Here is a 27396-nt window from a genome sequence, read left to right on the forward strand (position 1 = left end):
CTATTTTTGTTGTTCTTCATTTTCCTGAAATCCTCTCTCATTTCTATCCAGCTTTCTTTTCAATACTTCATATATTTATTGTTGTCCCTCATTTCTTTTTTCTGCTCCCATCGTCTTTACATCTCGATCTTCGTTCCTAAACTTCCTCTTTTACCTTGCTAATTCTATTTGTCAGCCTTTTTATGCCTTCTTTTAATTATTTTTGTTTGTTTTGTTTAATTAATTTTTTTCTTGACTTTTTTGTCTTCGTTGCATTACATTGTATGCCTTTCCCTCTTATTTCCTCATACATTTTGACTCCTTTTGTATAAGTTTTCCTTTATTCATCCTTGTTCCTTACTCTCCCTCTGATTTTATTTATCCTCTCCGTTATTTCTTGTTTGTTTTCTTTCTTCTTCTCTGCCTTTCTAGGTCTGTTTTCCTGTTTTAGGCCTTACTTCTGTCAATGTGAATGACACCTTTTCCATTTGTTAAATATTTGTCTTTCTCTCCATTTTTGTTCTAATCTTACGTTCTTTCTTTTATCAATAATTCCTACATTGTTTTGTTTTGTTTGTTCCACGTTGTTTTCTTTCCTTCTTCATATCTCTCTTTTCTTCTTTCCACCATCAATTCTCTCTTCTTCTGTCATTCTTTCATTTGTCATTCCATCTCTTGTTACTTCTTTCTATTTATGGTTTAATCCCTTTAATTTTTCCTTCTCCCTTTCATTATTTGCTTTCTTTTTCCCTTCATGCTATCTGAGTTTTGTTTTCCTTTCTTTACAGCCCTCTTACCTTCTTTCGTTGCATCTTTACTTTTTCTCTTCAATCTCACCTTTTTCTGTTTATCTGTTTTCCTGTTCTTCTTGCCTTCTTTCCATGCATTTATTCTTTTCCCTACCTCCTATCTTTTATTCCCTTCTTCAATGTTTTCCTCCATTTTTCCTGTCATTCTTCCCTTCCGTCTCCTTCTTTTTTCCTTCTTCCATCTGTCTTTTCTTCATCACTTCCTTCTTTCTTCTCTCCATTCTGCTGTTTTATTTGTCTCTCCTCTAGATGTATTTTCCTTAATTCAATTATGTCTTTCCTTCTTTAATTCTTCCCCTTTTTTGTTTCTTTATTCTTTTCCTTCCTTTCATTTTCTGCTGTCCCTTACTCTTTTTCTGCTTCTCCTTCCCACTTTCCATCCCGAAAGTGAGGGGGATATTCACAAAGACGGGCGATAACTATCACCATCGTCAGTCATTCCGAGAAAAGTTAACGCTGCCTAACCCTGATTAATATCGCCATGTTAGCAGGGTATTTTCAAGTCCGCGGTACATGGCGATAGTGACAGGGAAGGGGTGTCAAAACTCACATACTAATCATAGCGATGGCGAATTAAAATCCTGCATTAGCCGGCGATACGTTGTGAATGGCCAATTATCGCCTGAAAAGTCCCATCATCACTACTTATAGCTACCGGCTCAACACTGCCCCTGCTGGAAGCCAGGTGTCACTCTGAGACTGGCAGCATGGTGACCACGGCAATCAGCATCCTCGAAGTCTGACCATTTGTTTTAACCAAAAATACTGTAATTTTAGTGGTGCCTACTTAGGCAGACACCTTCCATCTGGAATACTTGCATCTTAAAAGGGTCCTGGCTGTGTTCCCTTCCATGCTGCAGTTAGGCGTCCTGCTTAACACCAGCAAAAGGAAGGTGTAAAATCCCTGGTGCTACCGCGGGTTGTCCCCTGTTTTTGCTTCGCTTTGCAGATCTGGCAGTTCGTTGTGAATGTGGTGTTGTGGTTTTCTCGTGTGTTTTTGCACGGCAACGCCTACTCTGCATCTCATTAGTGTTAGTTGGTGGCAGTGGCGGCTGGTGAGATTTGAATATGGTGAAAATAATTATTGGAGTGCACTGCTGCGAGTGAGTGTAGCGAGCAAGCTGGAACAACCTACGGAGGGTTGAGTAGACCAATGGTGCATTTTCAAGAAAATTTGAGAAAGCAGGAAGGGTAATAACGCAAATGTTATTTGCCTTTCTACTCCCCTGTCAAGTAGCATCACACCCCTGTACATCTCCCTTCTATGTTCATTGCCTTGCTATGTCCCTGTCAAACACCAGCACAACCTTGTATGTCTCTCTTCTATTTATTTATTTGGTGTTTTATATAGCGCAAACATGACCCTAATAGGGTATCAGAGCGCTTTACATTTACACAACTTTCCCCTTAGTACAGTTCGAACACTATATTCATCGCCTTACTTTATCCCTGTCGAACAGACGCAAGGTCTAGCACATCTCTCTCTGTTATGTTCATCGCCTTGCTAGGTCCTTGTCACTTAGCAGCACAGCCCTGTACATCTCTCTTCTATGTTCATCTACATGCAGCCTTGTAGTATATGATTGCTATCCCATCCTGCGACGCCTGCACTGTTTTGCTGTCCCTTCTTACCATGCTAATATGTATTTATCCAGAACTACAGAAAACGAAACACAGCAAAGGTATTTCATTTACAACTCTCTAGCATTAATTAGTGTGCAAAAACATGTTTGTGGAATTCTCCTCCACAAACTCTACAGTTCCTCAAACATCATATTGCCAAAGCTTAGGTCCATGCAAGTTGGCAGCCGCAAATGGGAGCTTGGTGGTTGTTTTTTAAAAGCCCCCTCCTCATAGAGCAAACCCACTTTTATGTATAGTTTAAATAAAATAACGTTCTGTACTCATGGAAGAGCTGCTGGAGTGTGCCCACGGTATGCAAGGTGAGTAGGGACCGAGTGACTGACAGTCAGATATTCAGACAGCCAAACAGGTAGATGGGCGGGCATATAGGGAACATAATTCTAAAATGTGTGAACTAACTCATATTAGAGATGTTTATAAATAGTCAAAAATTAATATTTCTGTTTCTAGTTTTACCCTATGGACTTTGTACAATTTCTGTGGAAAAATATGCCATATGGCGGAGACTCAAAGCGCTGGAATGTCGAGTTTGCTGCCTTGTACTGTCAAGCCACGTGCTAATCGAGTGGTGTTTCATTAAACTCATGTGTAAGCAAGAATACATTAGTATGCTTAAGAATGTATTTGTGTATTCAGCTTTCATAAGGCTGCATTTCAATAAACTGATGCGATAATGCGGTGTCCCACGAAGCAAGTAAAAGATTCGTAATTGAGTGCTATGCTGCGAAATGGATGGGGACACTTCACAAAATTATAATAAACAAAAGCTTAATCTACACAACTTCGGAACAGCAGTACTATAATTAAAACTTATAATAATCATATGGTACTTCCCTCTAGGGTTAAGGGCTGCTGTTGTAAATCTCCCAGTAATGAGAATCGGGGGTGGGGGCGGGACAAAACGAATGAAAGAGTAATTTGCCCCCATTTCATATTGGATGCTACTACGTCTTCTCTCTCTGTATAAATAATCATTGAGTGCTCACGCACCTTGAACACGTCCTTTCCCCACTCCAGTCACAACATTTATATATTGTGATGTTCATAAGTGAAAGTAAGGGTGAGGAATGGATGTAATTAGTAAATGCTCACCGTGTCCTTTTTCTTCAGCCCGTCCAAAGGCAGCAGGTCTGCTGAGTCATTGTTCATGAACTGCAACGACTTCTTTATCCTCCTCTGTTGCCGAAGAGATGCTGCCTCCCTGATCTCGGCCTCCTTCCTGCCCGAGTAGAACATCTGGGCAGCGGACCCCAGGGGGCATACAGGCTCTCTCATCCAGTCTCAGCTTTCCGTAACAGCTCCCGCCCTCATTATAAGGCAGGAGACTAGGATCTGTTCCAGCTCTACCGGTACTCAGAGTTTAGGCGGGGAGTGTGATTACAGTTCGGGTTTGTTTGTTTTTTTGTTAACTTCTTAAGTGCCACATCGGGTCTTGCCGCGCCCTGTCACCCTGGTGGCATCCTCAGACTGTTCTGGTCTTGCAGGGCAGCTTTCATGAGCTGCTCACTCTCGCTGCAATCTTCCGGGCTTCGCTGACGCTGTGGGACACCCAGCGCTGGCGATGCGGGTTTCTGTGCAGCGCTCCTCGTGCCCATGGTGATTAAAGGAGCCTGCGGTCGCCTGCTAGTGCACTTGTCAGCAAGTATTTGGGGCCCTCCAGGAGGGTGGGAGGTGAGAAACTGACCACAGACACAGTATTACGGTGTGACAAAGGCCGCTTTATTGGAAGCAGGTGCACCCTGAGAACAAAACCTTGGCCTGTGCCGAACAAACCTAAACCTCACTAAATATGAATTACCTAACAGACCCCCCACCCCCTCCCCTAAATGATTTCCCCCAATTCTCAACATAATCACAACATAACCATAACATCCCACCTGCAACATGCCTCCTTACCGAACTAAACATCCCTTGACCTCTGCAATCCCCACCCATTGGCAAACAAACCCAGGCCTCCTACCCTTAGTCCCCTTTTTCTGCTAGGAAAAGCGCCAACCTCCTGTATTGCACACCTGCACCTGTTCCAGCGACACGAGAACCCACCAACATCTGATACCTGATGCACTGGCTCCCAAGAAAACCCCTCTGCTCAAAACCCCTCCTTCTCACCTGCCCCAGAAAAACCCCAAAGCCTCCCCCAGAATTGTCAGGGACCTAACAGCCAAACCTTAGGGAAAAAACACCCCTAATAACTTCTAACACTGGTTGGGAGGGTGAGAAAAAACACGAGACCAGGACCCCCGCCGGCTGCTGTGCCACTGCCACCGAAATGGTGGTCAGTGACACAAAATGTCCGCTAAAATAGCCCCCCAGCCCAACTAGCCTAAGCCCCAGCCCAACAGGAGCCCAACCAAACCGCCCCCAGCCCAAGAAGCCCAAATCCCCCTATGCTCCGTGTGTTTTCCTCCCCCCCCTTGCTGCCCCAGGCCCCAAAGACCCCCGGGGGTGTCAGTCCTCCCGGTTGTCGGCCGCCCCCCCAAAACCCATTTAACAGGGCAGTGCTGGCACAGGTGGCATGATAGCGGCCTGGGAGGCAGACCAGTCTCCATGCAGGGTCAGAGATGTCAGCAGGGAGGAATCAGTGGGCACGCCGTTTCATGCTACGGCTTCTGCAGCTCTCTCCTTCCTCTTAGGGGGAACAAAGGATAGCGCAGGGCTGACAATGCCAGTGCGGACCTCTCACAGAGGTGCCTCCAGCAGCAACTCTAGGTGTAATCCGCAAAAGCTATAAACCAGCGAAATGACACTGTAATGACTAGATAATTCCAGCTGGTCAAGTAGGCGTTAATTCAATCCCTAATATACGGAATAACACGTGCTTTCTTTGTGGTTAAACCTGCACGCATATGTTGCTAGCAGTAGGATTTACCTTCAATACACAGTATATTTCAATGCATTGAATTCAAAGCGCTCTAGCAGCCTAAAACACACGGGCTACCAAGGACCTTGCATCCAAAAATCAGCGACAAAGTGATGTTGGTGTATGCAAGTTTGTAGTGGCAAATCATTGGTTAAAAGCAGGCAGAGCTTTTACAATAGGGCAAATTCCTACAGTGCTGCAGTACAGGCAGCTCGCGCTCGCAAGTACGTCAGCCTGCACATGGAAAGTTGTGGCTGGCATGATTTGCGGGAGGGGAGGAGAGATTCGCGCAGGGGGATGTTTGCGCAGGGGGAGAGGTGGGTTGAAAATAAAATAAAAAAATGTACCTTGCTAGTCTCGCGCCACCTCCGTTCCTGGCCGGGTGACGGTCCCAACGGGGTTTCCTGGAACATTCTGGAAGGAAGCATGTATCCTCCCTCCCCTCCCTTAACCTAATCACAACGCTGAAATGGCACCGTTGTGATTGAGCAGAGTCCCGGGCGGCGCCCTACCGGGCACTTGTTGGGATGCCATTTTCTCTATATAGGCTACAGCAGCCTACATAGAGAAAATGTAGAGTGTGCATGACTGCTTTGGTCAGCCCCAAGGCTGACTAAGCAGTCAGGGCACTCAGAGTGGTGACAGACACTCCTCCCCGACCCGCCCACCAGCCCGCCCGTAACCAGGCTCTCGACACAAACCAGGCATACCCAGTGCAGTCTGCTTTCTCGTAGCGTGACAAGTGGAAAATAAAATGCTATTTAGAATGCCATTTTATTTTCTGCTTCTCCCACTGTGAGAAAGCAGTGAGGCGGCGCTCCGACGCCCTAATGGAGCGGCCACCACTGGTTGCTGGTGTCCACTGTGGGGATACATTTGGGGACAGTTATCGTGGGAATACTGGTATTGTCTGCAGTTTGCACCAGCTTGTGAATATGCCCTCGAGTTTTTCATTCTCACCCTAGTGGTAGTTGTTTGCAGTATCTGATTTCCCAGTACTAGTGGACTAGAATGTTCCTTCTTTGTTTCTGCCCCCAGAGTATCACTTGAATTTGGTTGGCTGCCTCCAAACATTTGAGTGTAGCACAGCACCTGAATGGATGGTAGATTTGCACTGCCCCAACTTTAGGATATACAATGGAGCTGGAGATCCACGAATATGTAAACTTTGATGTCTTGGAAGCTCTGTGCACCAACAGGACAAATGTCATGGTATTACATTGCTGTTCTCCTCCTCAGTCAGGGATAGGATCTAGTACTGTGGAAGACAACTGTTGTTTTCTGTGGCTCTCACTGAGAGCCGCTATTGTGAACACCAGTATCTGAGTAAGATTTCTTATTACAAGGACATAGCAACATGGGAAAATAAAAGTTGGTTCCCACTGTTGCTGCATCTTAAAGGAATTAGGCTGCTCTGGCAGAGGTCTTAGACAGCGTGACGGCATAGCACTGGCTCTTTCCTCTGATGATAGAAGAGAGAACACCCTTGTGATAAGGCACATGTGGTGAGGGTGGATGGCAGGAAGGTACTTTTTAGGTCTCGCACCTGCGACGCATCATGTCGCAGCGAGACCTATAGTCGTGGAGTCTGCTTTCAAGGAGACAGGAGATGGGCACGCGCAGCATGCCGTAATCGGATCAGGTCGCGGGCGCATTCACCATCTCCTGTCTCCCTTGAATGCCTCCAACACACACAGCCACACCCCCCTGCTTTCGCTTCGCACACGCACGCACACACACACACGAGCGCACACACAGAGAGACACACGCACACACACACTAGCGCACACACAGAGAGACACACGCATGCACACACATGAGCGCACATACACGCATGCAAACATACACACAGAAGCGCAAACATACAGAGACACACACCACACAATCCCCCTGCCGCCGCCACCCCCCCAGTACAACTAAGCCCCACTCACCGCATCGGCGCCACTCCGGACTTCTGCAGCTTCCGCGGGGCTCTCCCTCAGGCATGGGAGCCCCGCGTCACCACTGCTCCTCTGGGTCAGCCACTCCGTGGGCGCGGGCTTCTCTCAGAAGACGGAAGACCTGCCCCACGACAGGTTTCGGTTTCAGCAGTGCACGCTCACGTCTTGTTATAATGTTTAGCAAATAAGATGTTTTTTATTGGAAGTATCTACATGTAAGTATCTACTTGCATGATATTGCGCTCTGCGGAAGGATGAATGTGTATTCCATAAACTTGGTTTATTGTCGCTGATCGCTCAGAAGTAAATGAAAGTCAAGCGTAGCACTCTAAAATACTCCTCAATAAATTAATACATTCCCATTCCAGAAGCAGCGATCTCTAGACCTTCTTCCTCGATAAACAGCACTATAAAATGTTGGTCTTCAATTGGGTGAGCCTTTTAGAAGACGACCTTGTAAACAGATGTCATTTGCAGGTGCGGGAAAAGAAAGTGCAAAAATCCAAAGGCATAGTAGTAACCAGCTGTTCGAAGATCAGTTAAACCTCACTTTTTTAGCCTACCCTTCAAATTGAATTCCAAAGACTGAAATCCCCATTTGATAGGTCCTATTCAACTGTTATCCTACATACACTAGTCTATTGCCGTCGAGGTAAATAATAAATAACACCCATTTCTAGACACAGTAAGGTGCCAGTAAACATTGTAATGTAGTAAAAAAAATAAAAACACGCTATTTGTTCTGACAGGGCTGTCTTGCTGTTCATCATTCCGACAACATGAGCGAAATCGAATTAAATAACAATTGTCCCCACTATATAGTATTACTACATTAACACATTCTAATGTTATACCTGTTTTTTGTGATGTTTTTATTTGTCCATCTTTTATGGCCAATTTCTGTGCCGAATAAAGACATTTTGAATAAGAATTACTATATTGCCTTTCTAAGAGACATGCCGGTGCACCTGCGAGTTACATAAATATCAGAGGTTACTCTGCCTCATATTTCCAATAAAATGAGTGGCATCAATCTGAGTAATAATAACAGTAGTGCAGACTGTATGAAGAAGTACTCGGAGACACAATAGTTAAGCGGAGTGTGTTATATTAAGGAAACACGTTTATATTCTCTAGGGAGGCTCTGCCTTTCATCTTTCAACGTGTGTAAGAGAGAATTGTATAACTCCAGAACAACCTGCTCTTCAGATCTGTGAAATGCCACGTAAAAAAGATAGTTAGATTTTCTCAATTGTTTGTCCCCGACTATGCAATAACCCTCAGGATGCCATTTATTGTACATTAAAGCCCTGGCAATATGTAGATTCTCGCCGAGCTTCCCAGCGTGTGTCTGAAGCAGAATCAGTGAAATGTGAAAGTCGTGGTGCACCAAAAAGAGGAGCTGGGCCGGCTCGGTGTAACAGAGGGATCCCACGGCCTCAAATCAAAGCGAGCTAAATAGGTACAATACATGGTGGCTGTGCGCAGTGACGGGTGGAAAGAAAAGCGGCTCCAGCCACAGCCATAATGCGATTGGACCGGCTCAGTACAGCAAAGCGATGTGGTGGCCTCGCTCCACAGCGAGATAATTAGATAGCCGCGCATAACAACATTAGTACTTTGTCTCCATATTAGACGATGCAGGTCAGCATTGTGGGCTGCAACAATTGAGAAAAGATTTCCCCTCAACAACCCATAAAACCACCCAAGTGGTTGAAAACTGTAGATAGGCGGTGCTGCTTCCTGAAAAAAAACGAAAGTAACATTTTGCCGCATTAACGATTTAGAAAGCACATAAGGAGAGTGGCACAGCATTAAGCCAATGTCGGAGCAGCAGGCGGGAGCAAGTGTGAGCAAAGTTCTTTTACAGACTTCTACATACCACACACACACACACAAAACCACATACAAATAAACACACACAACCAACCACACACACAAACACACCACACAACCACACACACAACCACACACACCACCATACACACATCCTCACACAACCACCACACACAACCACACACAACCACACACACATAACCACACACACATCCACACAACCACACACACACACAACCACACACAACCACACACAACCACACACACAACCACACACAAAACCACAACCACACACAACCACACACAACCACAACCATACATACAACCACATGCACACAATCACACACACAACCACGCACACATCCACACCGTCAGTGCACACTTTCACCAGGCATAGACAACATCTGTCGTCAATGCACGATTTCACTGGGCACAAACACCACCAGTCGTCAGTGCACGCTTTCACCGGGCACAAACACCACAAGCCGTCAGTGCATGCTTCCACTAGGCACACACCACCAGACATCAGGGCACGCTTTCACCAGGCACACAGCACCAGTCGTCAGTGCACTCTTCCACCAGGCACACACACCACCAGCCGTCAGTGCACAATTTCTACAGGCACACACACCACCAGCCATCAGTGCACATATCAATTATTAACGCATCCACAATTAACTATTGTTGCTATTGCAGTATGGCACACTTTACTTTTAAACATATTCATCTAAAGTGCAGCATGCCACCATTGCTACAAAAATAAATACACATTTTTTTGGCCTACAATTTATAGACTTTTGTTGCAATATTTAGCAAAGCCAATAGCTCAAACCTAATTAATGCGAGACCTATTGCATTGCAAATGCTTGTTTTATATGGGACAGGGAGTAGACCCAATGTATCTATGGCTCCCCCATTATTCCCCTGCCCAAGTGTAGCAGTTGAACACAGGGGCAGATTCATTTGGTGGCCATACATAACAAAATTATAGATGGTAAGAAAGTGAGTAACAGGGATATTATTAACTTTGGGAATCTGAATAATATCACAGACATTGATAACATCTGTTTACATCACTCAGAACATCTCGGTGGAAATCATTCCTGTTATTGACTGTCACCCATCTATAATTCTATATGTTGATGTCAGAGAAGAAAGAGTAGAATGCTACCAGAAGAAATGGTTCAGACTCACTCCCAACAGATGTGTTTGAGAACTTTTTGCCTAGACAAAGATGTGTCTTTCTCTGCCCAACCAAAACAAACAGCAACGTTTTAGACATTGCCTATCTGCTTATCTCTATGCTTGCCATGTAGAGTCTTGTGTGTGACTTTCGTCCCAGCTGAAGTCATGGTTGCTGAGGGAAGAGCTCAAGAAACCTCTCAGGTGGACCATTGTTATTATTGTAATATGGCGGATTTTATCTTTGACTATGTGGGCCGCTCCAGGAGTTGTCTTCCAGTGGAGAGAGACCTACCTGACTAACCCATCAATGTCACAATTCAAAGATCATTCCCTAGAAACTGAATCCCACCAGTGGCAAAAACTGACATGTCTGAGACACTGTGGCTTGGCCTCTGCTGCTGGTTGTGTAGTATGCATGTAACTCCCTCTTCACATGCCTGTGGACATCTTCTGAGACAAGGACCTCCTAGGTGGCAACTGGAGGAGAGATGGCATGACCACACCAAGGGGCATATTAGCAACAACTTGCGATAATTATCGCAAACCGCGCTTAGCGTGATTTTTTTAATCGCCTCCTATTGCTGAAAAATGCAGTATTACCAAAGTTTATCCTCCACGGTGACATAAAATCCAGCACTAGCGGTGAATCCCATCTTTAACGTGAGATTTCCAGCGATATAAAATCCTATCGCTCAGGAAAATCTCGCTAATAGGCAGGTGGGGACTTAGCCGTAGAATCCACCTCCCATTGACTGTTATGGCTAAGTCAGGTTTTTACCAGGTGTAAAATCCTGGCGCTAATCGCGGTAAGCCCGCTTTTTTTTATCGCTTCGCGGTTCTTGCTAATGGGCAATAGCTGTGTTAGCGACTGCTTTCAGTCGCTACCAGTTTGGTTACGCCAACTTTGCTTGTCATTAGCGATAAATAGCGCTGACATGCAATGCAAGCCCCAAAGCAGTCGCTATCGCCTGAAAGCTGTCGCTATTTGCTGTTATCGACAGCTTGGTAATTGGGCGATAAATAAATCGCCGCTTTATCGGAAAAAGTGCTGCTAAAGCGGCGACAACGCCCTTGCTAATATGCTCCCAAGTTTTATCTCGTTACCATCTGGTACCAGAATTGCGACAGGTGGCACATTTTGATTTTTGCTCTCTACGCCACAATAAAGATTGCATCTTGATTGTATCTGTCTGCCGTATGCAGGACCAGCAAAACGTAAATGAATGCTCAAAGGTTGTGTTCTGATCATCTTTGTACACATATTCCACTCAGAGATGCTTGGGCAAATGTGTGATATTGCCCAAGGTTTAGGGTCTAGGCTGTGAGCAGGTACAATTAAGCCTCTCAAGGATTAGGCCAGGCAAAATTACATTTATTGGAGTGTAATCCCACGTAATATATGACATTTTGCATTATGCTCTTTACACAAAATGCCAGGGAAAATGCTATTAGGCCACTTTACGTAATTGGTATTTCATTCTAATAGAAATTCGATTGTGGTGATCCAGTGTGGTTACCAGCTTGGTTACTCATGAACTACCATACTCACCTGGGCCCATAATATTCAAAGGTAAGCCGATAATCACTGCTGCAATCAAGATTTTATCATTTCCTTTGTGGTGAATTTACCTTTACACCAATTCTTACCAACCCTATCACCTTGGATCTTAATTTCCTCTGGTCAATAGATCAGGTTGTTAGCAGAATAGGTAGAAATTACATTTACCTTTATTTCTTTAAATGACCACAGACTCGAGAGAGAGAGTTTTAAACGTTTTATCTATTGAATAATTTTGTGAGTCAGATACCAATACATGTCATACACCAATTTCTTTAAGGAAAATGATCAAGAGTAAGACACAATAACTTAGTTAAATCTCAAGAAGATAGTACATGGAAAGGGTGGAAACAAAGAACAGTATAAGAACATACTAGACGGAATTATATTTATCTAGAAGGTGTGAGCACCAACCCCTGGCCAAGGAGCTGGGAAAGGGTACTCCCGAGTAGTCAGGAGCTGACAGTTCAGGACGGGTTCAGGACAGGATAGATCACGTCTTCTAAGTGCAACTCCAGCATCGCACCCCTCTCTGGTACTGCCCTCCCCGTTTCTTCCCCTTCTAGATGGACAAGTTTGTCTTCTTCAGCAATTTCTCTGACTCTTCTCTCTTTATTCTTCTCTCAGAGTGCTCGAACAGCGTCTCTGACCTCTGTGGCATCCGCCGTCTTCTGCGTCTGATGGGTCTGTGACAGGTCGTTGACAAGTTTGACATCTAACTGACTAAGCCTACCTTAGTTATACTATTGTAAATGTATGTACCACCCCCAATGTTTCAATATTCATGAAAACCCCTACTTCTGATTGGACAAAAGGATGAGGAGAGGTCATCACACCATACTAATGTAATGCTTTTTTTCCTTAGTTCATAGTTCGATATTCCCACCCCTTAATTTTACTTTCCCAAGCTTAATTCCCACCCGCATTTCACATTGGAAACATATACAATGTTTGCAACTTTTGTCTTCTTTCCTTCTCTTCTTCCAGTCGAGAGGTAAAGTTCCCAAGCGCTTCATGGCTAAAGCATCCTTGGCTGGGTTTCAAATAAACCATCATGGCTTCAGACGCATTTGCAATTTAAAAAAACATACAAGGTTTAGTTTAAGCATAGCATGTGCATTAACATCTGACTTGCAAGTGGTCATCTTAATAGCTACTGCGAAGGTGCAAAGATTTCCCTCCAAAGCAAAGGATGTCATACTATGTACATGTAGTGTACTTGTATAGCGCACGAATCGACCCCAGCTGGGGTATCTCAGCGCTTGTACGAATACCGCTGTGGAACCCTTCCTGGCTTTTCCCTGTGAAGTGCCCACTCCTGGGCACCCCCAGGGTGAAGCCAGGCATCCTAGCATTGTGGGGGCCGTTGTGGAGATTAAGCAAGCTATTGCCCAGAGTTGCAGAGTGCGACCCATGATTAGAATAGGCACCGAGGTGAGAATTATCAGGTCCGAGGAAATTGAGCCCAAGACCCGCCAAGGCGGGGATTGAACCCTGGTCCCAGGCTAGACCTCTGCATCAGGGTCTGCCACTCTAACCATTGAGCCACACTTCTCCACTACATGTAGTAGACGCATGCGCAGAAAGTTCCCGTGTTTTTGGCAGCCATTTTTAGACAGTCGGGTTACTTATTTGTAAAACACATAGGCCAGCTTTCCCTAGATTGTGTAAAAAGGTGTAATGCAATTATTAGTATTTACAAACATGTTGGTTACAGTATTACATGTTACTTGAGAGGATTGCATCCAAGCAAGTTTTTTTACGTATGAAACCTTGCTCCATCAGTGAGTAAATGGAAAAAACTCGGACGGATCTTGCTCGCATCATTGCATTATTTTGCACTAACTTTTAGTGCAAAAGTATTCTCATTCCCAAAATGCGTGCATTTTACGTGAAAAAGTATGCACAAAATGCTGGACCGGCATTTGTGTCATTTTTTTGAGCACATCACTTATTTCTGCAAAGGAAATTATGTGAAGTTTGTCCAGGCCTATTAAAAGTACAAATATTCATACACTCTTTGGCTACCATGTTGCTTACAAACTGTTCTGTTTTACTATACTACTAGCAGCCCGTCCCGACGATGTCCGGGTATGAATTGCTGCCGGCCAGTAGTATATTGTTTTGTAGGATTTCGTTTTGATAGCATTTCTTATCTGTGACAGGCCTGTGAAACGCTCCGATTCACAGTGCACTGCTGATGCACATAAGAGTGCGCATTCAGTAGTGTGTGAACTCGAGTTTCCCTACTTTATTTTTCCTTGCAATATTATATAGCGCAAACTCGACAACATGGCATGAGCACAATTTACATTACAGAAGAACACATTCATTTGTGGTAGGCACGGGTATGGGTATAGGGCTATATGTTTTGGGGGACTGAGGTATATGTTTTGGGGTGTTTGGGTATTTTAAGGGTTCAGATATAGTTTTGGGTTATGGGGTACAGGGGTAGTTTTAGAGTTTAGGGATAGGTATGGGTTTTGGGGTACAGGGGTATTTTTAGGGTTTAGGGCTAGGTTTGGGTTTTGGGGTATAGGGGTATTTTTAGGGTTCAGGGGTAGGTTTGGGTTTTGGGGTACAGGGGTATTTTAAGGGTTCAGGGCTAGGTTTGGGTTTTGGGGTACAGGGGTATTTTTAGGGTTCAGGGCTAGGTTTGGATTTTGGGGTACAGGGGTATTTTGGGGTTCAGGGGTAAGTTTGGGTTTTGGGGTACAGGGTTATTTTTAGGGTTCAGGGCTAGGTTTGGGTTTTGGGGTACAAGGGTATTTTAAGGGTTCAGGGCTAGGTTTGGGTTTTGGGGTACAGGGGTATTTTAGGTTTCAGGGGTAGGTTTGGATTTTGGGGTACAGGGGTATTTTTAGGATTCAGGGTTAGGTTTGGGTTTTGGGGTACAGGAGTATTTATAGGGTTCAGGGCTAGGTTTGGGTTTTGGGGTACAGGGGTATATTTAGGGTTTAGGGATAGGTTTGGGTTTTGGGGTACAGGGTATATTTATAGGGTTAAGATGGGTTAGTGTTTAAGGGTGTTGGGGTATTTTAAGGAGTAAGGGTGGGTTATGATTATGGAGTGCAGGGTTATTTAAAGGGATCAGGGTGGACACCCGGAGCTGGAATGTACAGAACCTGGGAAGAAAAAACAATGAAATATTGGGCACAACGCTCGCTTTTTTTTGTTTCTGTAATCCCGCGCCCCGCACACGCCCACACCCCCAGCACAAGCCCACAGCACACGATATGAGACATGGCATGAAGGGCGGAACGTACCACACGCCCCCAGCGTTTGTCATGCCCCCAGCACACGCCCACAGCACAACGCAGACACGCCCACAAGGGACTACTTTGCTGGCACGGTTCTTTTACCTTTTAAATGTATATGGTGGGCGTCTGCATAGCATATGTCCTTCTGCTGCAACTGCCCTTTCCAACGCTGTATTGGGTGTTGTGATTGGTGCTGTGGTTCCTGAGATTACCCGTCTCAAAGGTTTGGGCTCTCTCTTTATTATATTAGTATAGATTAATTATATTGATGGAAAAAAAATCACTTCTAAGGAGACGGTTCTGGCTGAGTGCTCTACTTATTATACGATACTCATGTGGTAGCTATATTTGGATTTCTAACCATACATTGATGTCTGAAGGGGTTACCTTGACTGCTTGACCTCACACTTGAGACACAAACCCTGAATACGGAGTTCTTGACATTTCAGGAAGTTCACAGTGCTTTCCAGACCCCCAATTTCTTGTCATAAGGTTTGCCCAGTTGCTCTGCCAAAAGATCAGAAGATCTGGCATGACAGGTGAGGGCATCTGTCCTAGATCAGTAGTGTGGGAGGGAACAACCTTTCTCCTGTGTCTATCCTTTCTTATTCCTTCATTTTATTGTGTGGACTTCTGCCCTGCCTTTGGCTTGGCAGACTGAAGACCTTTCTCATGGGTCTTCTTTTGCTAGATAAGGGGATCAATGCTGTGTCTGTCCCTGGTAGTAACTGCCCATGTCCTGGGTCCACCCATGGGGAGATTGCTTCTGTCTTCTGTGCCGGCTTCTGGATTTAGGGCTTGTTGGGAGGACATTCATTGTGAGGTTATGACCTGGACATGCGCTTGTGTGTTGAAGACCCCTGTCCTTAACCAGTAATTGTGGTGTGTGACTCTCTGTCTTTGATCCTTGAGAAATGAGTGACTTTGAACTGAGCTTGCCCTGGGGGGCTTTTCATGGATTGTGAGGTCCTCTAACCTTGGTCGGTTCATGGGTTGTGAGGGCGTCTGTCCTGGGGTTGTTCACGAGTTGTGAGGGCCTCTGTCCTGGGGCTGTTCATGGGTTGTGAGGGCCTCTATCCTTGATCTATTCAAGGGTTGTGAGGGCCTCTGTCCTAGGGCTGTATACGTGTTGTGAGGGCTTCTATCCTTGGTCTGTTCTTTGGTTGTGAGGGCCTCTGTCCTGGGGCTGTTCATGGGTTTTGAGAGCCTCTATCCTTGGTCTGGTCATGGGTTGTGAGGGCCTCTGCCCTGGGGCTGTTCATGGGTTTTGAGGGCCTCTATCCTTGGTCTGTTGATGGTTTGTGAGGGCCTCGATCCTTGGGCTGTTCATGGGTTGTGAGGGCCTCTGTCCTGGGCCTGTTCATGGGTTGTGAGGGCCTCTATCCTTGGTCTGTTCATGGGTTGTGACAGCCTCTATCCTTGGTCTGTTCATGGGTTGTTAGGGCCTCTGTCCTGGGGCTGTTCATGGGTTTTTAGGGCCTCTATCCTTGGTCTGTTGATGGTTTGCGAGGGCCTCTGTCCTTGGTCCATTCATGGGTTGTGAGGGCCTCTGACTTGGGCCTGTTCATGGGTTGTGAGGGCCTCTGTCCTGGTGCTCTTCATGTGTGGTGTGGTCCTCTGTCTTTGATCAGCCCAGGAGAGAGAAATGGCTCTGTTATGGACCTGTTCTTGTGCAGCAAGTACCTCTGAATCGCTGTACTGTCCTTGAACTGTCCTTCAGGGTAGGTTACTCTTGTCCTGAGTCTCCAGGTAAGTGGAACACCTTTGTGCCAGGACTGTATGTGCCCCCTATCCTTTCTCTAATTCAAGAGGTTAATCTAGGTTAGGCTCTCTCCAGGCTCTTGTTGGCCAAGCTATGAGACTTTAACAATGTTTGTACTTTACAAAACTCTCTACAAAGTTACACTGAAATAAAGACACTGACACAACCCAAATAATGAAGCTGAACACCTCTGACATAAACCCTGCTCTCTTTCAGCCTCCCGGACTGGCATGTGGTGGACATTGAGGTTGTGGGGCCAGTGGACAAAGAGAGTGGGCATACGTTCACTGTGAACACCAGCCGCCGGAATCCTGCCATGCCAAGCGCTGTGACTGGCACCGCCACCTTCTCTTCCTTCTGGAGCAGCCTCCTGGGTAATGGCCTGCTTCTTCAAGCCAAGGCCGACACCGCAGACATGTGCAACCCATTCATGATGACTTCCCTCAAACACACATTCTTAACACATGCACAAACACCCCAACACAGTCACAAACATACATGTAACAACCCACAGTCATAGTCACATACATTCACACCACACACATAATGCACACACAAGGACCCACTATCACACAGTCACAAACATATATGTAACAACCCACACACAACCTTCAAATATGAACAGTCCTAGTCACATACATACATACCACACACACACACACAAGCACCCACAGTCACAATCGCAAAGTTAGACACATGCACATAACCATATACACAAGCACCCACACACACCCACAGTCACAATCAAACACATTAATGTCTAACACGCACACACCATGCCACGATCACATAGTCTCTCATACGCACATACAATGGATACACAAATTCTCACAGTCAGAGTAGAACCATGGACAAAATCACATACACATGCACAATCACATAGATATTTCTAAAGCAGTCAAAAGCATCCAATTGCTGTGGGTGTCATACATGCCGTAAGGAGTTGTATCTATTTATTTATCCATCTATCTATCTTTCTGTGACTCCTATTTTTACAAACTTTTGATAATTTAGAGTGCATCTAAATACACTAGTTAACGCCTCCAGTTGATATATCTAGGTACGTTGGTAAGGTATGTTGCTTCTTCTTTTGGTTCCAAGCATGTTTCAACTACCAAGACAAATTACACAAGACACATTTTTGGAGGGATTTTGCATATACATTATTTCTAAGTGTGTTATTCACTAGGCATAACCCATTCCTCAGAGTGTCACCCAAAACAGATTGTGAAGGGTGCCACTTACTCTGAATTTCTGAGGGAGACATGCAAATATACAGACATGCCATTCCTGAGGAATTCTCACCCCAAAGAAAAATGTCTTACCTTTGTTTATGTGAATGTGACAGAAGATAAATTACCCCCTACCGTAAGTGCTAAGGGCATTTCAAGGCATGGATTCGCTTTTAAACCATATAGAGGAACAAGACCAAATGCCAAGTTCCTGTATAAGGAATGTAGTGCCGGCAGAGCTGTTTGCCAGGGCCTGTTTCGGTTCCCAGTCCGGCCGTGATGGTATGGAATTCAGAGGTGACTTGCAATATCTTTATCAGGTACTTTATCACCTATGTTTGAAGATAGTGTGAAAAGCAGAAGGACGATGGCACCTCTCTGAGGACACCCCCCCGATGTAAACAAGTTCAAATGGCAGGAAGCTGGTACTACTTGGCTTTCAGGCTTTTCTTGCTGTGCATAGTGTTAGGTGTTTCCCTCAGGTTTGGTCCAAGGCATTCCACAGCCTAGTGCCCTGGACTCCCAGAGGTGTGCTTCCTTTTTTCTCCTCAGTACCACAGAAGATGTGCAGTTAAATTAACAAGTTGGTGCAAATATTTAGCTGACCAGTGGCATAGCAAGGGCACCAAGGGCCATGATGCATTTGGGTGAATTGTGTGCTGGAATGCCAGGCATTGTGCTGTCCCTCCATTTTGCAAGCAAGGAATTTGAGCCCCCATCCCATAGTTTCCTCACAAAAAACAGCCACTAACTGTGGTGAAGGGCGTCCCTCGTATCCTGTGCTTAATTTGTAAAATAAACAAGTGCTAGGGCTCACGTCAGGAAGTTACTGCAACTTTGCCCACACATTGCCCCTGTCTGCTCTGTCAATGATGAAAATAACACAACTACTATCACACTCTTACAAGTGTGACAATTTGGACTACTCCAGGCCCTCAAAGCTATGAGAATGGCTTGGGTGGCAGGTATTAGTCATTTTTAATTTATAATGAATTAATAATTGACTGTTATTGTGGTCATCCCAGACAGTGGCACCTTATGGCACACCTCCACAAGCGCCAGTGTTGACATATAAGTGCTGGTTCCTAGCACCGGAAACCACTGGCTCAAAATAAGCAGTGATCAGATCCTAGTGTCACTGCATTAGCGGCACTAGTGAAAGCTGCGCTCCTGGAGTTGATTAAGTGTGAGCTGAGGTGTGCAGCACTTGTCAGATGTAACTGTTCTTAAACAAGGATAATGCTTAGAATTTCTTGCTTAGCTATTGGAGAAAAACAATTGATTCACAGTCCTTAGGATTTCGAACAGACCCAGTTTCTGGAAGTGTCTTACACAAACCACATTCCTGAGAGTCTGAAGCACCAGTTGTGTGTTACGCTCACCATATCTTATTCATCTTGGTCATACACAACATCCTGAGGGCACCGCTCACAGTCGATGGTGGAAGTAGCTGCACTGCTCTATGGCTGCATTGTGGACTAATGGGTAGTTTCCTTCTTCTAATATTGATAAACCATCTAGGGGATGGATCCTCATGAACACATCTCTCACTTTCTCTTTCTAACACATTGACTCATGCCTGGCTCAGGATTCATACAATTATAATCTTTTGCCCTCTCCTGCCACATATGTGTTCCTTGAAGACAAAGGCACAGTGCTAAATGCTACTCCTTTTCTGTCATAGGCCACAGTTAGAAGATATATTGGGTCGGATATCACTGCGTTTGAAGACACCTGGGCCCTGAGACCCGCCTCATTAACTTTCGAGCATTGCCGGCGCTGGTGTGGCACCCCGGGTCTGTAACTTGAACAGTGCAGTCACCTCATACCGCAGTGGGGTGCTCCTTTCCATTTAAGCTGTGCTGTAGACTTAGGCCTCTGATAATTGGGGCTGAGTGCATTATAACTCTGGGCCTGGTGGAGTGGCGCTGCAAGGGGCGCTTTGGTGCTGAATATTACGAGGGAGTGTCCAGCTGACTACTTGTCTCAGAGGGCTGTTGCTTGACCCCCACACACCTGCCCTTGATTATAATTGATACAGGGGCGTCCTTTGGCGGCCCACACCTCGGTTAGGACGGTGCGAGATCCTGACTGCTGGAAGGGGTGCAGAGACATGGATATCGCGCCCATAATTGACTAACCTTGGTGGCCCCCTCTGCCGTATACAGAGAGTACAGTATTTTCCTCTGTGAGGACACTCGTGTGGGCTACATCATGGGCAGGACTAAAAAATCACAAACGCGTCTCACGTTTGAGGCGCGTAAAACACCAAAACCTTCCCAAGAAGCGGCCTCAGATTCAGAGGTAGATGCCCATGTGACAGAACAATCCACCCTGGAGACCACGCTCCTTGCCATGCAACAAAGCCTCCAGTCCATAGAAGGGGCGATGGCTGCGGTGAACCATCGTCTAGACCAGATGTCCTCCCAACTTGAAAAACAAAATGCCCACATGGGAGAGGTAGAACAACGGGTGTCCGCCACTGAAGATGGTCTAAGTGATGTAGCGGGGAAGACTTTAAATATGGAGAAGGTCCTCTCCCTCATTCAAGTGAAGAATGAGGATTTGGAGGCCCGCTTCCGGCGGAACAATATACAAATTATTGGTCTGCCGGAGTCCACGAATGTGTGGAACATGGAGACCTTCATTGAATGGCTGATCACTGAGATCTTTGGGACCACCCACTTGTCGTCTATGTTTGTTATTGAACATGTGCACCGCTCCCTGGCTCCTAAGCCGGTCCCGGATGCGCCCCCTCGTCCGGTAATTGCTAGGGTGCTTAATTATAGGGACCGCGACTCCATCCTATGAATGTCCAGGGAGAAGGAGACTATTGAGCATCAAGGGAAAACTCACACTTTTTTCCCGGACTTCACTATGGCTGTGCAGGCGGCTCGCAGAGAGTTTGGGGCAGTCAAGAAATTTCTGCAACGGAAGGGATCCCTTATGCAATGCTTTACCCAGCTTGCGGATAGGGTCTGAAAATGCATCAAAAATTTTTACCACTCCTAAAGCAGCCATGGAGCACGCAGAAACGTTGAAGAAAAGGTGGTGTGAACCTCAAGCAACCTCTGAGACTGGTAAGGGAGAGTGGTGCTCCTCCATGACCATTTGTGTGGTATGAGTGTGTTGCTTGTGAATGTCTACGGCATGAATACAGATGACCCATCCTTCTACTCAGATGTGTGGTGTAGGATTTCTGAGTTTCCCCCTGCAGCGATCATTTGGGATGGGGACTTCAATGTGTGCCTGGATTCACGGTTAGATAGAATGGGTAGTGGTGAGACGCGTCTTAAGCAGGCTTCTGAGGTGTTGCAGGGAATATGTGATGCAGGAAACATCTATGATGTGTGGAGGTGCCACCATCCTGATAGCAGGGAAAGCACGTTCATATCTACAGTACATGGGTCCTGGTCTCATTTGGACTTTTGGCTACTTTCTGAGACTGCCTACTCGTGGGTGACGGGGGTGAAGCAGGAGGCGCGAACATTGTTGGACCATTCCTGGGTAACTTTGGATCTGCAGGTTCCCACGTGCGAATGTCCGCCCTATTCGTGGCATTTGCAGCCTACAGAGTTGGCTGACCCGGTCTTTAAACAGACTGTTACGGAGGTGATAGGCAACTGTTTTCCGGAAAACAAGGGCACTGTCGATAGTGCAGGGGTGCTCTGGGTAGCCTTTAAGGTGACTATTTGAGGGGTGTGCATTGGAGCGGAGGCAGGAGTGCTGCGAGATATCCGGCGCCGAATAAAAAAGTTGACATCCGATATCTCGGCACTCGAGCGGTAATATGAGGTCAATCCATTGGCAGATATACGGTCCCTCGTCACCGAACATGACGAAACAGTGGATCAAGAGCTGCTGCACGGTGCCCGTCGTAAGATAGCTCACTATTAGGGGAGGAAGGGCGCCTGAGTAGATCTTTGGCACAGAAACTAGCCGCGCCTAGGACCCAGGAACATATTGCGGAAATACTAGACCACGATGGTGTACCTCACTACTCCACTCCTGAAATCAGTGAGACAATTGTGCAATTCTATACCCGCTTATATGCTGCCAAACATGATATCTCTCCTGAGGAGATTGGTGCATACCTAGACGACATAGCATTGGGCTGGCTTTCCAACACGCACAGGGAGTCTCTAGTACTGCCGTTTGATGAGGAGGATGTTAAAATGGCTATCATGTCGCTTCCAACATGCAAGGCAGCCAATTGGACGGACTGCCTAGCGAATTCTATAAGGCATACACGTCTGAACTGGCCCCCGCTTACGGGAAGTCTTTGCGGAAGCGTACGACACAAGGAAGTTCCCCCCGACCCTTCGGGAGGCCTTAATAGTAACACTGTTGAAACCTGACAAGTCCCCGAATACATGCGAATCGTACCGGCCACTTTCAAATATAAAAATCGTTGCAAAAATCGTTGCTAAAATGATCGCAACTCGGTTGCAGCCATTGGTTCACCTGCTAGTCCTACCCGACCAGTCTGTCTTTGTCACGGCGCTCTCCACTACACATAATCTCCGCACTATTTTCTCCACTTTACATTATTTTTACCCTGACTTCCAGGCTGTTGCTGTACTTTTAGATGCAGCAAACGCCTTCGATTCATTACAATGGCCTTACATGTTTACGGTTTTGCTCCGGATGGGTTTCCCCCGTTTTTCCTAAAATGGTTCATGGTGCTCTATGACGATCCTGTTGCCAGGGTGCGTGTGAATGGGTGGGTATCTTCACAGATCCCGATCAGGGGTGGCACCCGTCAGGGATGCCCGCTGTCACCCATACTCTTTTCGCTCTCCCTTGAACCTCTCGCCTGCAAACTTCGGCAATTACATTGTGCGGCTGCTTTGCGGTTCCGACAGAGTCCACTGGTGGTGTCACTATACGCGGACGACATGTTGCTCTACGTGCGCGACCCCGAGGTACACCTGCCAGCGTTGCTTCTGGAATATATCAAATTTGAGCGCTTCTCCGGCTTGGGGATTAATTGGTCAAAATCAATGATCTTCCCTCTTACAGCGCATACGAAAGAGATTGTGCTGGAATTTTCGTTGACTTGGACTTCAGACCCTGTGAAGTATCTGGGAGTCTGGATCCATAGGGACCCGGAAGTGGTGATTTCAGAGAACCATGGGCAGGCAATCACGAGTATAACAGAGAGGGCCGAAAGATGGGCACACCTGCCCCTTTCGTTGGCAGATAGACTGGCAGTCGCCAAAATGACTTTTCTCCCCAAATTATTATACTTCTTCATTAATTTCCCTGTTAAATTGAATGTGGCATTTTTTTAAACTCTCCAGTCTGTACTATCGACATTTGTATGGGGCGGAAAGAAGTCAAGATGTAGGTGGGACCTTCTGGTGAAGCCATTTGAACAGGGGGGCTTCGAGGCTCCGGATTTCACACTATATTATCTGTGTGCTCACGCTCAGTTTGCTCATTACTGGCAATACCCGCAACGCTTTCAGCCCCACGTGGCTATGGAGGCAGACGCGGTACTTCCAATGGTGGTCCAGGTGGCGACACTGTCGGGTGGCACTGGTGGCCCCCGGACTGAGATTAATCCTGTGCAATGTACGGCTTGGGCTTGGCGACAGCTGGCAGATAGAGCTCAACTATCGTATGTATATGCCCCGTTATTGCCACTGGCGTCCCATCCGGATATATCAGCTGTACGTGAGCAGCATGGCCTTTTGCGAATTGGCCAAGGTGGGAGTTTATAGAATTCACTGTGTCACTTCCATGACCCTTTCTTGCGTCAATACGCCCCCTTGCATACATTATACCTGGCGCAGGTATAATGTTGCGCAGGGCTTTACAAAGTGACGCATCTAGATAGATATGGCGCAACAAGGCGCATTTGTTATGCCACTGGTGCGTCACAAAAAGTGACGCACCAGTGGCGTAAAAGTGACACACAGCCTCATAAATGAGGTCCCTAGTATTTTGTTGCAAAAAAAATTGTATTAGTATCATGTAAGTCATATTAAGTAGCTCCGATTTTGTAGAAACATTTAGAAGTTCTATTCGTCCTGCAATGACTTATAGTGTGTGAAAAAATAAATGTTTCATTATCTCCTTAGTGTTCATTTTAGAAAAACAGATAAGAATAACTAGACGCCATCTCGCGGTTTATTTAAACTGCAGCTGCACTTATGCTCTGTGACTTATCTTGTACCATGTCCTCTGGCTCAGCAGGAGGCATTGTGGCATCACAACTCAATTGTAATCATTTATTACTGTTGAATAACTACACAATGTCTTTGTTAAAGGTGACTAGAAATGTCACAGCTCAACTGCAATAAGGATATTGTGGACAATTTATTATACAGGGATTGCAGGTTCCCATTTATTATATGATGGGTGGTTGCTTACTCGAAGACGTGACAAAGATTGAGAATTGAAGACGATGCTGTGTGAATGTTTTATTTGCCTGAGGCAACCTACATTGTAATTCTATCAATCCAGATCAGCACTCCATCCGTCTTCTCTCCCCTGCTGGTACCTGTAGTGCTGCTTGTTTTTTTAAGCATAATGGGCCATATTTACAACGAAAGTGACTCCGTGTGTCCCGTAAGCCATTTGGCTGGACCACACTGAGTCACTTTCAAAGTACAGGGATGCAACATATCTACAACAATATGTCACTTCCCTGTGCTTTCCCCAGTGCTGGCACACAATCGGCTGCCACGCATCGGCACAGGCACCCTTGCACCAAGGTGCAAGGATGCCTGCGTCGTGGGGGGATTGTTTTTGTGCAGGACAGGACACCTTCCCGCACAAAAACAATCTATTGAGGGGATTTCCTCTTTCCATGCGGGCTGTAGAATGCAGAAAGCATTGAAAGAGAAAAAACAAGGAGAAATGTAAACATTTCTCCTTGTTGCAACTTGCTACGCCACCCCTGCGGTGGCATAGCATTCCGACGGATTTCCAGGTTTAGGATTTCTCATAAATTTGGGAATAGATCAGAAAACATTGGTGTTGCATGGGAACACCCACAGCAACACCCATGTCACGCCCCTTACACGCAAAGTGTTGCATGAGAAGGGGCGATATTTACAAGCACACATAAAACCACATAGGGTGGCTCTACGTGTCCTTGTAAATATCGGGAAGCAGGTTGAGCCACTGGTGTTTCACGCAGCGTGATGTACCAGCAGTGCAAGGGGCTTGTAAATAAGCCCCATTGTTTTCAATTACGGGCACATGCATAACAAAAATTATTCTGAAAGGAAACAACACTTAATTTAAGCAGCCCTTGCTGCTAAAGGATAAATCAGGGCCCATGGAGGTTTTGCACTAATGGAGAAGTCGAGTGCTCCTTTATGTTTTGCAGTGGGCAGTAAAGTAATGTCCACACCTTAATTAAGTGCAAATTTGAGAGTCTCAGTAACCAAGGATGCATTATTTGTGGAAAGGACAGCACAGTGCTGGCCTCAGAAAAGCAGTGCTTCTCCTCTGTGTGTTTCTAAGGCAAATAGAATACTGGCAACTTTAGTTTAATAAGTCTAGGAAGGAACAGGAAATTGTATTTCTCTGAAAGGAGAGTATTTCTCTAAGAGGAGAGGCACATTTACAATTTTTTCATGCCAACCAACTTAGGTTGCTGATCTATGTTATGTGAAAAGGGAGGGCAGGGCAGCATCATATCTACAAAGGTATGGTACTGCTGCTGTATTTCCAAGCACTGGAGCACTATCTGTCTAGCACCACACATACACACACATTTGCACCATAGTACAAAGGTAACTGCTTGAGTCTACCATATGTTTAGTGTGGAAGGGTACATTCCCAACAGTATCCTTTGACCTACTTTTAAACTTTGCCCACTTTATGTGTAAACTGTACAGTACGGCGCAGATGCTAAATATGAAAAGAAAACTTTTCTCCTTCATTGTACCTATTTCAAAGATTTGTAATATTTTTGTGCAAGGCCCTGTCTACATATTTTAGTAGATCAGGCTTTTCATCAAAAACCATGGATGGTTGCACAGGAACCCCCAAGTAGCACCCATGGAATGCCCTTTGAAGCAAATTAGTGCTAAATTAGTGCATTGTACCACTTGGTAGTACTTTCAGGCAGCTATCCAGCATTGGAAAGTAATCACCACATCTATACTTTGCACTGGTTTGCATCACTTTTGGTGACTTAGTACCAGCAGAAACGATTGATAAATTGGGCCCTGTGTTTTAAAATGGCAACCCAGAGGACTACTGACTTTCCCAGGTTGCTTTGCTGACAAACTGCAAGTCACTCTAAACATCATTAGAAGAATGTTAGTTTTTACAAACGCCTTACGTAGCACTTCAATCATAGGATTCTTTCCAAACCACTTAATTTCTGTGAGGACATATCTGAAGTGTCTTCCCAGACTATGCTGTGTGCATATCAAGCACGAATTGAAACTCTGGAGCACACACTAATCAAAGGAAAGAAATATTCTGTGGAAAAGCAACTGTATTAGGACACAGGCACAAAGATGGAATTTGAAATCTATGAGATAACTACAGTACTAATATTACATGAGTGGCAGAGTTCGACTCCCTTGCCAGTCAATCCTGGCTCCTGTAATTGCCCATGTAGATGTAAAAGGGATAAATGCCCTGTTAGAAACGGGACCCCCGGCCGGCCAAGGCTCACGCCAAAGTCAGTCAGGGATCACCATTTCTAAGTCAGGGCAAGGGAGTTACACACCAAGATAACTCCTGCTCACCCTCTAGGTAACGTGACGCGAGCAGCAAGGCTAATCTCAGAGGCGATGTGTAAAGCGTTTGCGCGCGCACCCCAGCAACAACACCCTAGGCCCACCACAAAGGAAACTCCACACAAGGTTATATCAAAAATAGCCTTTGTATTATAATAATAAGAACACATTAGATAACACACACACTTTACAATGTGCCAACAGGCACGGGCAAGATTTACAAGGGATTATGTACAGGACAGGGCCACCTGGACCACTGTCAGGGGTATGCACTTTTTAGAAATAATACTTGTAGGTATAACACTTAGCACATAAACATATAATGACTGTAACACAGAAATAGTAAATGTAGCATACAACCAGTAACTACTGGTAAAGGGTAAATACCTCCTACGCCACCCTAAACACTGTAGGGAAATCACGCAGGGAACTAGGACCTTATCATCAGGACCTATGGAAGGAAAACCTATCACCTAAGCAAGTCACATTTAGCAAAGGGAAGGAAACCTAAAATAATCACCTAAGCAAGTCACATTTAGCAAAGGCAATAAAACATCAACAATCCTCTAAGCAGGTCACTTTTAGCAAAGGGGAATAACACATAAAGAATCACCTAAGCA

At 45.6% G+C, this 27396-nt stretch overlaps 1 protein-coding gene across 1 annotated transcript in view; it reads left to right on the plus strand.

The window, feature by feature from the left end:
* The window catches only part of ASPDH (aspartate dehydrogenase domain containing), a 267820-nt gene that overhangs the window by 235942 nt on the left and 4482 nt on the right, over positions 1-27396 (plus strand). Inside the window, exon 7 of the mRNA XM_078655309.1 lies at positions 17050-17207. Within this exon, the coding sequence (XP_078511435.1) occupies positions 17050-17207 (158 nt within the window). The remainder of the gene's footprint in view (positions 1-17049; positions 17208-27396) is intronic.

This window comes from Lissotriton helveticus, chromosome 7 (genome assembly GCF_964261635.1).
Source record: "Lissotriton helveticus chromosome 7, aLisHel1.1, whole genome shotgun sequence".
NCBI lineage: Eukaryota > Metazoa > Chordata > Amphibia > Caudata > Salamandridae > Lissotriton > Lissotriton helveticus.